General features: G+C 49.0%; 1 protein-coding gene across 1 annotated transcript in view; it reads left to right on the forward strand.

Moving 5' to 3' along the window:
• LOC306918800 (peptide-N(4)-(N-acetyl-beta-glucosaminyl)asparagine amidase-like) overlaps positions 1–17,456 on the forward strand; it is a 47,829-nt gene that overhangs the window by 15,179 nt on the left and 15,194 nt on the right. Inside the window, exons 5-9 of the mRNA XM_079531663.1 lie at positions 173–392; positions 5,855–5,976; positions 9,803–9,948; positions 11,938–12,048; positions 12,846–13,016. Of these exons, the coding sequence (XP_079387789.1) occupies positions 173–392; positions 5,855–5,976; positions 9,803–9,948; positions 11,938–12,048; positions 12,846–13,016 (770 nt within the window). The remainder of the gene's footprint in view (positions 1–172; positions 393–5,854; positions 5,977–9,802; positions 9,949–11,937; positions 12,049–12,845; positions 13,017–17,456) is intronic.

A 17,456-nucleotide genomic window follows, 5' to 3' on the forward strand; every position in this document is an offset into this window, starting at 1 on the left:
ATGGTTCTTTCAGAATGCAGACTGGGCCAGGCAGATATTAAACATATCTTATGGTTCTTTCAGAATGCAGACTGGGCCAGGCAGATATTAAACATATCTTATGGTTCTTTCAGAATGCAGACTGGGCCCCGTCAGATATTAAACATATCTTATTATCTTATGGTTCTTTCAGAATGCAGACTGGGCCCGTCAGACTTCTTGGTCCTGGAGCTGCTGTCGTGGTTCAAGCAGGAGTTCTTCTCCTGGGTGGACACTCTGCCCTGTGGTCAGTGTGGAGGTCAGACCGCCAATGCTGGTCCTCTGACCCCCACGGCAGAGGACCAGCGCTGGGGAGCGCAGCGCGTGGAGAGCCACTACTGCCAGGCCTGTCGCACCGCTACCCGCTTCCCCAGGTAGGGAGGTGTGTGTGTGTGTGTGTGTGTGTGTGTGTGTGTGTGTGTGTGTGTGTGTGTGTGTGTGTGTGTGTGTGTGTGTGTGTGTGTGTGTGTGTGTGTGTGTGTGTGTGTGTGTGTGTGTGTGTGTGTGTGTGTGTGTGTGCGCGTGTTTTGGACAAAATAAGCGATTTGCTCGTCCACATACTGTATGACGTAAAGTCTCCATTCATTGCCAACGGCATTTCATGTTTGTGTTAGGACAAATATCTACACTATAGCTGAATATAGGTAAAAATAACTGAAATTAAAGTGGCCGGACCACAAGCTTTCACAACGCTGTGAGCTTGTGGTTTTAGATCACTGGCAAAGTGGCAAACCAACTTGGAAATCTGATGGTTGGTTTTCTTGGTTCAGAAATAGAAATTGTTTGGCTTGGCTTGTAATGTCCTTTAGAGCTGTAAGGATACATTTTAACAGCGATACGATTCGTATCACGATATTGGTTCATTATGCAGATGCGATACGATTCAATGATTTGAAATCGATACAGTAACTATGTAACAATCGCCCTCTTCACAGCAAGGCAAATTATTAACTAAGGAATAAATAAGCGGGACCGTAGGGTTTTCTCTTAACACTTTATATAGGGATACTCAAAAGTTGTAATTGACGAAGTCACAGGCAAACAGTACACATCACAATGACGTCTCTCCCTGTGTCTTTCCCTACTAAATAAAATAAACAAACAAGAAAACAAACTCAAACCAACAATCAATGATTACATTCAAACCCCCCTCCCACTCCAAACCAGTCCCAAAGTCAGCGGAACGCAACTGCGCTTCGAACTAAACAATTAATAAAGACCGCATCCGTCCTCCTCTTCCAACGAGGCGCGCGCACGCGAGAGTCTGTATAACAGTTCAATCCAACGCAATGAACGACACGCGTGGGGTACCCCTTAGTATTTATAATCCTTCAAGAACACTTTGGAATGATCTCACCGGTCACAGCAGCTCTGTTAGCCTCCAACCGCCGGCAGATATAGATTCCAACGTCGACCCCCGACGGCAGCAACAAGCGCGATGCTTTACCCGACGGGCACGACTGTTCTCCAAATTATTACGGCTGCAGATAAATGCGTTTAAGCTTTACTAACGGTTCAAACGCTATCTGGCGCCTGGAGCTCCTCTTCTCCTCCGTGCAGGCCTGCACTCTGTTTGTTTGGGAGATTCCTCCCGTGTGTCACTTCCTACCTAAGTAAACTTGGGTGGTGGCATCAATCACTGACACCTGTCAATCACCCTTGTACCAGCCCCGTTACCTTTCATATATGAATAAGAAAGAATAAGACTCTCACAACCCACATGTTACATAGCTCTCGACAATAAATAACATGTACAGAAAATAAAGCAGAACAACATTAATAATGTGCTTTTGTCACAGTCCCCCCCCCCCCAGCTGGAAGCTAATTCTCCAAGTCCTCCCAAAGGAGGGTTTGAGGTTGACCACATTAAACAGTTCCGCTTTAACAATCTTTCCGTTCCATTAGGTAAATTCAAGGGCCTATTTGACTCGTCTTATAACTGAACCTGACCACTTCGGGGGCACTAGCTTTGACGAGTATGCAGATGCTTTTGGGAGTGGAGAAGTTCTCGCCCAGTCCAAAGTGTCTGGCTGGAACTGCACATTGTTCCGCCAGGTTTCATACTTGGCTTTTCTGGCCTGAGATCCCCCCACCCCTCGTTGAACTTCTCTGACCATGGCCCACCTGGTGCTGTAGTCAATAGTGACCTGCAGCATCGTGTTTCTTCTCCCGCATCTCGAGACCGGCCCCGTCGGGTCGATCACAAGGACAGGTGGTGCCTGGTCTCCTTGAGTGGGCTGCAACCTACCGGTTGGCTCGCTGTTCTCTGGCCTGCCCCGCTGACACACGTGACATCTGGCGATGTACTCCCACACGTCTCTGCGGATCGTTGGCCACCAGGACACCTCAAGGATCCGGAGAAGAGTCCTCAGCCGACCAGGATGACCACTAGTCCGACAGTCATGGAACTGTTCCAGGAAAGGATGGGTCAGGTCTTCCGGTACCACCACCTGGTACTTCCGTCTAGAGCCGTTGGTCGACCGCCTACGATACAGGATTCCCTGGATCTCCTCATAACCCATGCGGCCCGTTCGCTGGTCGGACGGGTCCAGATCTTCCCGTAGACGGATGAGTTTAGGATCCGCACGTTGAACCTCCTTTAGGCCTTCCAGGGTTAACCCTGACGGCCACCTCTGGATCAGGCATTCCACCTCAGGTGGGACACCTCGACCCCGGGACCCTGGAGTGGCACCACCACCACCTCTCGATGGCGGAAACTCACCCTTGACCTGCTGCACCAGTTTGACGTCCGCGTGTGCCAACTGAGCCCCCTTCCTCGTCTCCTTTTTGAGTCCTTTGTTACCGCCTTGTCTATTAGCCTTCTTGGTGCTGGAGGGACGGCCATGGGAGTCCAGATGGTAGGGAGCGCTGGTGGGACAACCGTGAGGGTTAGGCAGAGTGTTGGACCCTAGGTGTGATGCACTGGCTCTTTTTATTTTCAACGCTTCACTGTTCCATTTCTCGTCAATCCTCATAAAACAGTTTTTCTGTACCTGCTCTACTGAGTTCTTGACGAGAATCTCCATTTCTGCCATTCCGCGATCCACGTACCCTCTTAGGACTTCTTCCCTATTAAAAGTACTCTCCATGGACATCTCGAACTCACCCTGCACACACTGCACCTGGTTTTTGAGGATTTGCAGCTCCTTCCTAATTAAGGCCAGCTCCACAGTAATAGTAGTGCCCTCACTTCTCTCCATGTTTTTTTTTGTTGTTTTTTGCAGTGTATATTTCTTGTTTGATCTTGGCTTTTTTTTTTTACAGTGTACTATTTTACCCTTTTTACAACAATTACCAAATCAAGCTATCCCCATATTGTTTTAACCCGCAGTTCCCCGTATGGGCCACCACCTGTAACAATCGCCCTCTTCACAGCAAGGCAAATTATTAACTAAGGAATAAATAAGCGGGACCGTAGGGTTTTCTCTTAACACTTTATATAGGGATACTCAAAAGTTGTAATTGACGAAGTCACAGGCAAACAGTACACATCACAATGACGTCTCTCCCTGTGTCTTTCCCTACTAAATAAAATAAACAAACAAGAAAACAAACTCAAACCAACAATCAATGATTACATTCAAACCCCCCTCCCACTCCAAACCAGTCCCAAAGTCAGCGGAACGCAACTGCGCTTCGAACTAAACAATTAATAAAGACCGCATCCGTCCTCCTCTTCCAACGAGGCGCGCGCACGCGAGAGTCTGTATAACAGTTCAATCCAACGCAATGAACGACACGCGTGGGGTACCCCTTAGTATTTATAATCCTTCAAGAACACTTTGGAATGATCTCACCGGTCACAGCAGCTCTGTTAGCCTCCAACCGCCGGCAGATATAGATTCCAACGTCGACCCCCGACGGCAGCAACAAGCGCGATGCTTTACCCGACGGGCACGACTGTTCTCCAAATTATTACGGCTGCAGATAAATGCGTTTAAGCTTTACTAACGGTTCAAACGCTATCTGGCGCCTGGAGCTCCTCTTCTCCTCCGTGCAGGCCTGCACTCTGTTTGTTTGGGAGATTCCTCCCGTGTGTCACTTCCTACCTAAGTAAACTTGGGTGGTGGCATCAATCACTGACACCTGTCAATCACCCTTGTACCAGCCCCGTTACCTTTCATATATGAATAAGAAAGAATAAGACTCTCACAACCCACATGTTACATAGCTCTCGACAATAAATAACATGTACAGAAAATAAAGCAGAACAACATTAATAATGTGCTTTTGTCACAACTATTTAGAAAACACATTAAATATGTGTGAAACTAGTGGATAGAGCAGGTTTTGTAAGGAAAAAGGTTTATTATTATGGATATAAATGAGTAAACACAGTGATTCTCTGGCAAATAGATGGACGTCGTAACACATTATGGACAAACCCTCACCTTGACATGAACACAGAGAATACACACATTATGGACAAACCCACACCTTGACATGAACACAGAGAATACACACATTATGGACAAACCCTCACCTTGACATGAACACAGAGAATACACACATTATGGACAAACCCTCACCTTGACATGAACACAGAGAATACACACATTATGGACAAACCCTCACCTTGACATGAACACAGAGAATACACACATTATGGACAAACCCTCACCTTGACATGAACACAGAGAATACACAGATTATGGACAAACCCACACCTTGACATGAACACAGAGAATACACACATTATGGACAAACCCTCACCTTGACATGAACACAGAGAATACACACATTATGGACAAACCCACACCTTGACATGAACACAGAGAATACACACATTATGGACAAACCCTCACCTTGACATGAACACAGAGAATACACACATTATGGACAAACCCACACCTTGACATGAACACAGAATACACACATTATGGACAAACCCTCACCTTGACATGAACACAGAGAATACACACATAATGGACAAACCCACACCTTGACATGAACACAGAGAATACACACATTATGGACAAACCCACACCTTGACATGAACACAGAGAATACACACATTATGGACAAACCCTCACCTTGACATGAACACAGAGAATACACACATTATGGACAAACCCTCACCTTGACATGAACACAGAGAATACACACATTATGGACAAACCCTCACCTTGACATGGACACAGAGAATACACACATTTATCGATAGACCACGTGTAGTGATATGGAATGGAAAAGTAATAAAACCCATCTTTTTCTTTTTGAGTGGTGTAAACCACTCCTACAACTGGCTTTGTTAGTTTACGTGTCTGTCCGTACCAAAAAATGAGAGGTTGGGTGACCATAGCAACCATGAGGTTGCTATGGTCACCCAGTTCACACGGGTGTGATTTCATTACGTCAGACATTACGTCAGACCACAGCTGATCAGGCTATATAATACCTTACACCACTCAGTTCATACGGGTGTGATTTTTTCTTCTTAAAGTTGCTACATTCAATGCACAAATACTTACCATTGATCAAATTGATTATCTCCATTTCAAAACGAGACGACACAAAGTCAAACAATACGATACGATATTTGCCGTTTACATTTCAATATACTTAATTAAAATCGATATTTCGATACAGTTACTATATCGTTACACCCCCACTGGCCTTGGAAGTCCTCGGGATCCCCCAGGAGGAAGTCACTAATGTTGCTCTGGAGAGGGAAGTCTGGAGGTGTTGCCCCCGCGACCCGACCACGTATAAGCGGTTGAAGATGGATGTTGACCTATAAGTGTGTTTAGTGAACTGTTGCTTGTGTTTCCTACCTCCTGACCAGCAGAGGGCAGTGTTTCACTGAACCGTTTGTTGCTTCATTCTGTTGTTTCAGATACAACAACCCAGAGAAGCTGTTGGAGAGCCGTAGGGGGCGCTGTGGGGAGTGGGCCAACTGTTTCACCCTGTGCTGCAGATCTCTGGGTCTGGAGGCTCGTTATGTCTGGGACAGCACAGGTAATTAATACACACCTGGAGGCTCGTTATGTCAGCACAGGTAATCAATACACACCTGGAGGCTCGTTATGTCAGCACAGGTAATCAATACACACCTGGAGGCTCGTTATGACAGCACAGGTAATCAATACACACCTGGAAGCTCGTTATGTCAGCACAGGTAATCAATACACACCTGGAGGCTCGTTATGTCAGCACAGGTAATCAATACACACCTGGAGGCTCGTTATGTCAGCACAGGTAATCAATACACACCTGGAGGCTCGTTATGACAGCACAGGTAATTAATACACACCTGGAGGCTCGTTATGTCAGCACAGGTAATCAATACACACCTGGAGGCTCGTTATGTCAGCACAGGTAATCAATACACACCTGGAGGCTCGTTATGTCAGCACAGGTAATTAATACACACCTGGAGGCTCGTTATGTCAGCACAGGTAATTAATACACACCTGGAGGCTCGTTATGTCAGCACAGGTAATCAATACACACCTGGAGGCTCGTTATGACAGCACAGGTAATCAATACACACCTGGAGGCTCGTTATGTCTGGGACAGCACAGGTAATCAATACACACCTGGAGGCTCGTTATGTCAGCACAGGTAATCAATACACACCTGGAGGCTCATTATGACAGCACAGGTAATCAATACACACCTGGAGGCTCGTTATGTCAGCACAGGTAATCAATACACACCTGGAGGCTCATTATGACAGCACAGGTAATCAATACACACCTGGAGGCTCGTTATGTCAGCACAGGTAATCAATACACACCTGGAGGCTCGTTATGACAGCACAGGTAATCAATACACACCTGGAGGCTCGTTATGACAGCACAGGTAATCAATACACACCTGGAGGCTCGTTATGTCAGCACAGGTAATCAATACACACCTGGAGGCTCGTTATGACAGCACAGGTAATCAATACACACCTGGAGGCTCGTTATGTCAGCACAGGTAATCAATACACACCTGGAGGCTCGTTATGACAGCACAGGTAATCAATACACACCTGGAGGCTCGTTATGTCAGCACAGGTAATCAATACACACCTGGAGGCTCGTTATGTCAGCACAGGTAATCAATACACACCTGGAGGCTCGTTATGACAGCACAGGTAATCAATACACACCTGGAGGCTCGTTATGTCAGCACAGGTCATCAATACACACCTGGAGGCTCGTTATGACAGCACAGGTAATTAACACGCGTGTCACTGTGCAAAAAGCATGGAATACGGATGTGTATATTACAGAAAACTCCCGTTAAACTTTCCAACAAACTCCGGTAAACTCCCGAATTGTACCATCACACCTGTATATTACCGTATATTAACTGTATATGTACCATCACACCTGTATATTACCGTATATTAACTGTATATGTACCATCACACCTGTATATTACCGTATATTAACTGTATATGTACCATCACACCTGTATATTACCGTATATTAACTGTATATGTACCATCACACCTGTATGTTACCGTATATTAACTGTATATGTACCATCACACCTGTATATTACCGTATATTAACTGTAGATGCTGCTAAACTTGAGGTTTACGGGGAAAATACAGTGCCCATAATTGCCCGTTAACTCCTCTTTTCACGCAGTGTGTTGTCTGTGTTTCAGACCATGTTGTGTTTCTGTGTTTCAGACCATGTTGTGTTTCTGTGTTTCTGTGTTTCAGACCATGTTGTGTTTCTGTGTTTCAGACCATGTTGTGTTTCTGTGTTTCAGACCATGTTGTGTTTCTGTGTTTCTGTGTTTCAGACCATGTTGTGTTTCTGTGTTTCAGACCATGTTGTGTTTCTGTGTTTCAGACCATGTTGTGTTTCTGTGTTTCAGACCATGTTGTGTTTCTGTGTTTCTGTGTTTCAGACCATGTTGTGTTTCTGTGTTTCAGACCATGTTGTGTTTCTGTGTTTCAGACCATGTTGTGTTTCTGTGTTTCAGACCATGTTGTGTTTCTGTGTTTCAGACCATGTTGTGTTTCTGTGTTTCAGACCATGTTGTGTTTCTGTGTTTCTGTGTTTCAGACCATGTTGTGTTTATGTGTTTCAGACCATGTTGTGTTTCTGTGTTTCAGACCATGTTGTGTTTCTGTGTTTCAGACCATGTTGTGTTTCTGTGTTTCTGTGTTTCAGACCATGTTGTGTTTCTGTGTTTCAGACCATGTTGTGTTTCTGTGTTTCAGACCATGTTGTTTCTGTGTTTCTGTGTTTCAGACCATGTTGTGTTTCTGTGTTTCAGACCATGTTGTGTTTCTGTGTTTCTGTGTTTCTGTGTTTCAGACCATGTTGTGTTTCTGTGTTTCTGTGTTTCAGACCATGTTGTGTTTCTGTGTTTCAGACCATGTTGTGTTTCTGTGTTTCAGACCATGTTGTGTTTCTGTGTTTCTGTGTTTCAGACCATGTTGTGTTTCTGTGTTTGTGTTTCAGACCATGTTTTGTTTCTGTGTTTCAGACCATGTTGTGTTTCTGTGTTTCAGACCATGTTGTGTTTCTGTGTTTCTGTGTTTCAGACCATGTTGTGTTTCTGTGTTTCAGACCATGTTGTGTTTCTGTGTTTCTGTGTTTCAGACCATGTTGTGTTTCTGTGTTTCAGACCATGTTGTGTTTCTGTGTTTTAGACCATGTTGTGTTTCTGTGTTTCAGACCATGTTGTGTTTCTGTGTTTCAGACCATGTTGTGTTTCTGTGTTTCAGACCATGTTGTGTTTCTGTGTTTCAGACCATGTTGTGTTTCTGTGTTTCAGACCATGTTGTGTTTCTGTGTTTCAGACCATGTTGTGTTTCTGTGTTTCAGACCATGTTGTGTTTCTGTGTTTCTGTGTTTCAGACCATGTTGTGTTTCTGTGTTTCAGACCATGTTGTGTTTCTGTGTTTCAGACCATGTTGTGTTTCTGTGTTTCAGACCATGTTGTGTTTCTGTGTTTCTGTGTTTCAGACCATGTTGTGTTTCTGTGTTTCAGACCATGTTGTGTTTCTGTGTTTCAGACCATGTTGTGTTTCTGTGTTTCTGTGTTTCAGACCATGTTGTGTTTCTGTGTTTCAGACCATGTTGTGTTTCTGTGTTTCAGACCATGTTGTGTTTCTGTGTTTCAGACCATGTTGTGTTTCTGTGTTTCTGTGTTTCAGACCATGTTGTGTTTCTGTGTTTGTGTTTCAGACCATGTTGTGTTTCTGTGTTTCAGACCATGTTGTGTTTCTGTGTTTCAGACCATGTTGTGTTTCTGTGTTTCTGTGTTTCAGACCATGTTGTGTTTCTGTGTTTCAGACCATGTTGTGTTTCTGTGTTTCTGTGTTTCAGACCATGTTGTGTTTCTGTGTTTCAGACCATGTTGTGTTTCTGTGTTTTAGACCATGTTGTGTTTCTGTGTTTCAGACCATGTTGTGTTTCTGTGTTTCAGACCATGTTGTGTTTCTGTGTTTCAGACCATGTTGTGTTTCTGTGTTTCAGACCATGTTGTGTTTCTGTGTTTCAGACCATGTTGTGTTTCTGTGTTTCAGACCATGTTGTGTTTCTGTGTTTCAGACCATGTTGTGTTTCTGTGTTTCAGACCATGTTGTGTTTCTGTGTTTCAGACCATGTTGTGTTTCTGTGTTTCAGACCATGTTGTTTTTCTGTGTTTCAGACCATGTTGTTTTTCTGTGTTTCAGACCATGTTGTGTTTCTGTGTTTCAGACCATGTTGTGTTTCTGTGTTTCAGACCATGTTGTGTTTCTGTGTTTCAGACCATGTTGTGTTTCTGTGTTTCAGACCATGTTGTGTTTCTGTGTTTCAGACCATGTTGTGTTTCTGTGTTTCAGACCATGTGTGGACGGAGGTGTTCTCGGCGTCTCAGCGCCGCTGGCTCCACTGTGACTCGTGTGAAAACGTGTGTGACAAACCTCTGCTGTACGAGCTGGGCTGGGGGAAGAAACTGGCCTATGTCCTGGCCTTCTCCAAGGACCAGGTGAGACCCTCACATGTTCTCCCCTTGTCCCCTAGGGTAGGTACCCTCACATGTTCTCCCCGTGTCCCCTAGGGTAGGTACCCTCACATGTTCTCCCCGTGTCCCCTAGGGTAGGTACCCTCACATGTTCTCCCCGTGTCCCCTAGGGTAGGTACCCTCACATGTTCTCCCCGTGTCCCCTAGGGTAGGTACCCTCACATGTTCTCCCTGTGTCCCCTAGGGTAGGTACCCTCACATGTTCTCCCTGTGTCCCCTAGGGTAGGTACCCTCACATGTTCTCCCCGTGTCCCCTAGGGTAGGTACCCTCACATGTTCTCCCCGTGTCCCCTAGGGTAGGTACCCTCACATGTTCTCCCCGTGTCCCCTAGGGTAGGTACCCTCACATGTTCTCCCCGTGTCCCCTAGGGTAGGTACCCTCACATGTTCTCCCCGTGTCCCCTAGGGTAGGTACCCTCACATGTTCTCCCTGTGTCCCCTAGGGTAGGTACCCTCACATGTTCTCCCTGTGTCCCCTAGGGTAGGTACCCTCACATGTTCTCCCCGTGTCCCCTAGGGTAGGTACCCTCACATGTTCTCCCCGTGTCCCCTAGGGTAGGTACCCTCACATGTTCTCCCCGTGTCCCCTAGGGTAGGTACCCTCCCATGTTCTCCCCGTGTCCCCTAGGGTAGGTACCCTCACATGTTCTCCCCGTGTCCCCTAGGGTAGGTACCCTCACATGTTCTCCCCGTGTCCCCTAGGGTAGGTACCCTCACATGTTCTCCCCGTGTCCCCTAGGGTAGGTACCCTCACATGTTCTCCCTGTGTCCCCTAGGGTAGGTACCCTCACATGTTCTCCCTGTGTCCCCTAGGGTAGGTACCCTCACATGTTCTCCCTGTGTCCCCTAGGGTAGGTACCCTCACATGTTCTCCCTGTGTCCCCTAGGGTAGGTACCCCCACATGTTCTCCCCGTGTCCCCTAGGGTAGGTAGTGGTACCCTCACATGTTCTCCCCATGTCCCCTAGGGTAGGTGCCCTCACATGTTCTCCCCGTGTCCCCTAGGGTAGGTACCCTCCCATGTTCTCCCCGCGTCCCCTAGGGTAGGTACCCTCACATGTTCTCCCCGTGTCCCCTAGGGTAGGTACCCTCACATGTTCTCCCCGTGTCCCCTAGGGTAGGTACCCTCACATGTTCTCCCTGTGTCCCCTAGGGTAGGTACCCTCACATGTTCTCCCTGTGTCCCCTAGGGTAGGTACCCTCACATGTTCTCCCCGTGTCCCCTAGGGTAGGTACCCTCACATGTTCTCCCCGTGTCCCCTAGGGTAGGTACCCTCACATGTTCTCCCCGTGTCCCCTAGGGTAGGTACCCTCCCATGTTCTCCCCGTGTCCCCTAGGGTAGGTAGTGGTACCCTCACATGTTCTCCCCATGTCCCCTAGGGTAGGTGCCCTCACATGTTCTCCCCGTGTCCCCTAGGGTAGGTACCCTCACATGTTCTCCCCATGTCCCCTAGGGTAGGTACCCTCACATGTTCTCCCCATGTCCCCTAGGGTAGGTACCCTCACATGTTCTCCCCGTGTCCCCTAGGGTAGGTACCCTCACATGTTCTCCCCGTGTCGCCTAGGGTAGGTACCCTCCCATGTTCTCCCCGTGTCCCCTAGGGTAGGTAGTGGTACCCTCACATGTTCTCCCCGTGTCCCCTAGGGTAGGTACCCTCCCATGTTCTCCCCGTGTCCCCTAGGGTAGGTAGTGGTACCCTCACATGTTCTCCCCGTGTCCCCTAGGGTAGGTCCCCTCACATGTTCTCCCCGTGTCCCCTAGGGTAGGTACCCTCACATGTTCTCCCCGTGTCCCCTAGGGTAGGTACCCTCACATGTTCTCCCCGTGTCCCCTAGGGTAGGTACCCTCACATGTTCTCCCCGTGTCCCCTAGGGTAGGTACCCTCCCATGTTCTCCCCGCGTCCCCTAGGGGGCGCTCTAGGGCAGCTATAATGTGTTATATTTCCATACAGGTGATGGACGTCACATGGCGGTATTCCTGTAACCACGCTGACGTGCTGACGCGGCGGACAAAGGTTCAAGAGCCGTGGCTCAGACAGACCGTTACTGGACTCACTGCAATGGTACGTGTGTGTGCGTGCGTGCGTGCGTGCGTGTGTGTGTGCGTGCGTGCGTGCGTGCGTGCCGTGTGCGTGTGTACGTTGCTGTACCAGCGGAGAAGTCGCGGTGCGACAACGCAAGCGTATTTACGTGAGTGCGGTCCTGTGAAATTGTCGCGCACGTCCTCGTTTGTGTGCACACAACCCCGACTCACCAGACCTGGATTCTGATTAGCTTTATTCTTACGCTTGTGTTGTCGCACCGCTCATGAGCAGAGCTGTGGTTGGTCCAGACCCTCATGAGCAGAGCTGTGATTGGTCCAGACCCTCATGAGCAGAGCTGTGGTTGGTCCAGACCCTCATGAGCAGAGCTGTGGTTGGTCCAGACCCTCATGAGCAGAGCTGTGGTTGATCCAACCAGTGTCTACAAGCTCTGCTGCGTGTTGTGAGCTTGTAGATCAGGTGTTGTAGAGAACGTGTTGTGAGCTTGTAGATCAGGTGTTGTAGAGAACGTGTTGTGAGCTTGTAGATCAGGTGTTGTAGAGAACGTGTTGTGAGCTTGTAGATCAGGAGTCACCGCACTTTTTTTTTTTACTTGAGAGCTACTTTCAAAATGACAACATATCTATAGATGGTGATGGTAGAGCTGGTGGAGTCGCTCTGGATTAAGAGCGTCTGCTAAATGCCTAAATTGTAAATTGTAAATTGTGGAGTCCATCTCTCCTAACTGTGTGTGTGTGTGTGTGTGTGTGTGTGTGTGTGTGTGTGTGTCTGTGTCTGTGTCTGTGTGTGTGTCTGTGTCTGTGTGTGTCTGTGTGTAGAGGCAGCAGTCCCTGGGTTCCTCTAGGAGAACAGAGCTCACAGACAGGCTGCTGGTGGAGCTGGTTGAGTTCATCTCTCCTAAACGACCCACAGCTGGAGATCTGTCTGGACGGAGCTCTGGATCTCTGGCCTGGAGGTCAGCCAGAGGAGAGACTGGCACCGATACACCGGTATGATGATTATTATTATTATTATCCCATTCTGGGCGGGAACCCCTTTTGGTGTTAGCATTACGTTATGCCTTAGCTATTGAAAAATAGCAGATCGACAAGCTCATAGCGTGCCACCGAGTGGCGCGCTATGAGCTTGTAGGTCTGCTATTTTTGAAAAATAACATTAACAGCTTCCGCGCCATTGCCGACGATTAAAGTCAATTGAAGCTTAATTTTGATACTGGCGCTTAACGCCATTGCCGACGGCCTCCGGCAATTGAGCTTTTATAGCGCGTTCGATTGCTCGAGCCAAAATGCTACTCACGTTAGCCGGTTAGCTAGCTGTGTTGTTAGCACAGCACTGGATCGCCCATCTTAGATCATCGTCGCCATAAGCATCCATTCTATCCATTTCTTTCAATCGCCTGTAACTCCTATTCCTTGTCCCAGATGGCATTTTTGGTCAAAACAGCGTTTCTTTGACGGCACAGAGCTGACAATCTAGAGCTCTCCGGAGCTCCGGCCTGGATTGACATTGTAAACAAGGCCCATCCAGCTGTGTGAAAACTCCTAACGTAGGACTACCGGTTGTGGACCGGAAATGGCGGCTTTTCAAAATAAGAGCTCAAATTAAAAAAATGCTGGCGTGAATTAGATCCTAATTTTTCAATAAATAATAGCGGTCTAAGTGTTAAACACAGACACAAGACAGGTGTCTTGTATGTGTGAACGCAGCCCAGTAAGGCCCCACCCCCTCCTGGTGCTGCGGCCATCTTGGAAACTAAAACACAATATAAACCATGGGAGAGAGGCGGGGCCGAGAAAGGCCCTTATGCTGAATGTAACCCGACACCCAAGTGTTGGCCTCGGCTACAGGTCTACTGTGTTGCGTGGCCTCGGCTACAGGTCTACTGTGTTGGCCTCGGCTACAGGTCTACTGTGTTGGCCTCGGCTACAGGTCTACTGTGTTAGCCTCGGCTACAGGTCTACTGTGTTGGCCTCGGCTACAGGTCTACTGTGTTGGCCTCGGCTACAGGTCTACTGTGTTGGCCTCGGCTACAGGTCTACTGTGTTGCCGGTGTCCTGCCTCGGCTGCAGGTCTACTGTGTTGCGTGCCGGTGTCCTGCCTCGGCTACAGGTCTACTGTGTTGCGTGCCGGTGTCCTGCCTCGGCTACAGGTCTACTGTGTTGCGTGCCGGTGTCCTGCCTCGGCTACAGGTCTACTGTGTTGGCCTCGGCTACAGGTCTACTGTGTTGCCGGTGTCCTGCCTCGGCTGCAGGTCTACTGTGTTGCGTGCCGGTGTCCTGCCTCGGCTACAGGTCTACTGTGTTGCGTGCCGGTGTCCTGCCTCGGCTACAGGTCTACTGTGTTGCGTGCCGGTGTCCTGCCTCGGCTACAGGTCTACTGTGTTGGCCTCGGCTACAGGTCTACTGTGTTGCCGGTGTCCTGCCTCGGCTACAGGTCTACTGTGTTGCGTGCCGGTGTCCTGCCTCGGCTACAGGTCTACTGTGTTGGCCTCGGCTACAGGTCTACTGTGTTGGCCTCGGCTACAGGTCTACTGTGTTGCGTGCCGGTATCCTGCCTCGGCTACAGGTCTACTGTGTTGCGTGGCCTCGGCTACAGGTCTACTGTGTTGCGTGCCGGTGTCCTGCCTCGGCTACAGGTCTACTGTGTTGCGTGCCGGTGTCCTGCCTCGGCTACAGGTCTACTGTGTTGCGTGCCGGTGTCCTGCCTCGGCTACAGGTCTACTGTGTTGCGTGCCGGTGTCCTGCCTCGGCTACAGGTCTACTGTGTTGCGTGCCGGTGTCCTGCCTCGGCTACAGGTCTACTGTGTTGGCCTCGGCTACAGGTCTACTGTGTTGCCGGTGTCCTGCCTCGGCTACAGGTCTACTGTGTTGCGTGCCGGTGTCCTGCCTCGGCTACAGGTCTACTGTGTTGGCCTCGGCTACAGGTCTACTGTGTTGGCCTCGGCTACAGGTCTACTGTGTTGGCCTCGGCTACAGGTCTACTGTGTTGCGTGCCGGTGTCCTGCCTCGGCTACAGGTCTACTGTGTTGCGTGGCCTCGGCTACAGGTCTACTGTGTTGCGTGGCCTCGGCTACAGGTCTACTGTGTTGCGTGGCCTCGGCTACAGGTCTACTGTGTTGGCCTCGGCTACAGGTCTACTGTGTTGGCCTCGGCTACAGGTCTACTGTGTTGCGTGGCCTCGGCTACAGGTCTACTGTGTTGCGTGGCCTCGGCTACAGGTCTACTGTGTTGGCCTCGGCTACAGGTCTACTGTGTTGCGTGCCGGTGTCCTGCCTCGGCTGCAGGTCTACTGTGTTGCGTGGCCTCGGCTACAGGTCTACTGTGTTGCGTGCCGGTGTCCTGCCTCGGCTACAGGTCTACTGTGTTGCGTGCCGGTGTCCTGCCTCGGCTACAGGTCTACTGTGTTGCGTGCCGGTGTCCTGCCTCGGCTACAGGTCTACTGTGTTGCGTGCCGGTGTCCTGCCTCGGCTACAGGTCTACTGTGTTGCGTGCCGGTGTCCTGCCTCGGCTACAGGTCTACTGTGTTGCGTGCCGGTGTCCTGCCGCGCAGTAAATAGTAGATCTGCAAGCTCACAGCGTGTCACGAATGCTACGTGTTCTTGTATATTATCTGCTTTTTTACTGCACGCAACAACAACAACAACACGCATGTTGTGCTCGATTTCCCCTCTGCTATTCTGACCCATTTAGGCCTGAAAGAAATGTCTTCTAAATCCCAACAGTTTTCTGAAATGCCTACCGTATGTTTCTAGGCCTATATCACTCAATATTTCATGTCAAGGACCCCAAAAATGATCTGTAATTGGCCTCCAACCCCCATCTGAAAATATGTTGTTCCAGGGACCCCCCCCCCCCCCCCCAGAAGCAAAGATTTGAGTTAAAGTTTGTTCTGAAAAAATATATTCAAAATTTGAGGCACATTTTCACGATTTTTCAAAAATAGCAGACCTACAAGCTCGTAGCGTGCCACTCGGTGGCGCGCTATGAGCTTGTAGATCTGTTATTTTTCAATAGCTAACATAATGTTTAAAACACCAAAAGGGGTTCCCGCCCCAAAATGGGTTTTAAAGTAGCACAGATTTCATTTACCTAGTGAAGTTATGGAGGTTTCTCCAAATGAATGCATCGTGCCAGATTGAATGCATCGTGCCAGAATGAATGCATCGTGCGCGTCCAAAAGAAATCACAGGAATAACGGAAGTCACTGGAGTTGATTTCACCACGAAACAGGTAGGATGGAGTTATTTGTTGACAGGGAGGGCAGCCCCTCTAGACCAGAAAGCACGCTGGCTGGGCCAGGCTACCAGCCCCTCTAGACCAGAAAGCACACTGGCTGGGCCAGGCTACCAGCCCCTCTAGACCAGAAAGCACGCTGGCTGGGCCAGGCTACCCGCCCCTCTAGACCAGAAAGCACGCTGGCTGGGCCAGGCTACCCGCCCCTCTAGACCAGAAAGCACGCTGGCTGGGCCAGGCTACCCGCCCCTCTAGACCAGAAAGCACGCTGGCTGGGCCAGGCTACCCGCCCCTCTAGACCAGAAAGCACACTGGCTGGGCCAGGCTACCCGCCCCTCTAGACCAGAAAGCACGCTGGCTGGGCCAGGCTACCCGCCCCTCTAGACCAGAAAGCACGCTGGCTGGGCCAGGCTACCCGCCCCTCTAGACCAGAAAGCACGCTGGCTGGGCCAGGCTACTCGCCCCTCTAGACCAGAAAGCACATTTTTATACAACAAGGTTGAAACAAAGTGCTGTTATCGCTCAATTGGACCGGCTGCTACCACACAGAGTTAAACAATGCAATTCACGCCACTGAACATGGAGGCGTTGGTAGTAGAGCTCTTCACGGGTCCAAAAAAATGGTTCCAAAATCCGAAATGAATCTGTGACATGTTACCGATTCCGACCCGTTCCGAAAATATTTTCAAATAGTTAAACCGAACCCGAATGGATCCGTGACAATTTCCGATTCTGACCCGTTACGAGATTTCTTTCAAATTGCGGTGCCGAGTTCCGACCGAAATCCGATTATTTCCGACATTCCGAGAGACCCGACCCAGCCAGGCAGACATAGATGTGGACTATATAGAAATAATATAACGTATTGACCAATTACCATTTTATGATTAAAGCGCGAGAGAGAGAGAGACACAGACAGACAGAGAGAGAGACACAGACAGACAGAGAGAGAGACACAGACAGACAGAGAGAGAGACACAGACAGACAGAGAGAGAGAGAGACACAGACAGAAAGAGAGAGAGACACAGACAGACAGAGAGAGAGACACAGACAGACAGAGAGAGAGACACAGACAGACAGAGAGAGAGACACAGACAGACAGAGAGAGAGACACACAGACAGACAGAGAGAGAGACACAGACAGACAGAGAGAGAGACACAGACAGACAGAGAGAGAGACACAGACAGACAGAGAG

The sequence above is a fragment of the Electrona antarctica genome (assembly GCF_951216825.1).
Source record: "Electrona antarctica genome assembly, contig: scaffold_276, whole genome shotgun sequence".
NCBI lineage: Eukaryota > Metazoa > Chordata > Actinopteri > Myctophiformes > Myctophidae > Electrona > Electrona antarctica.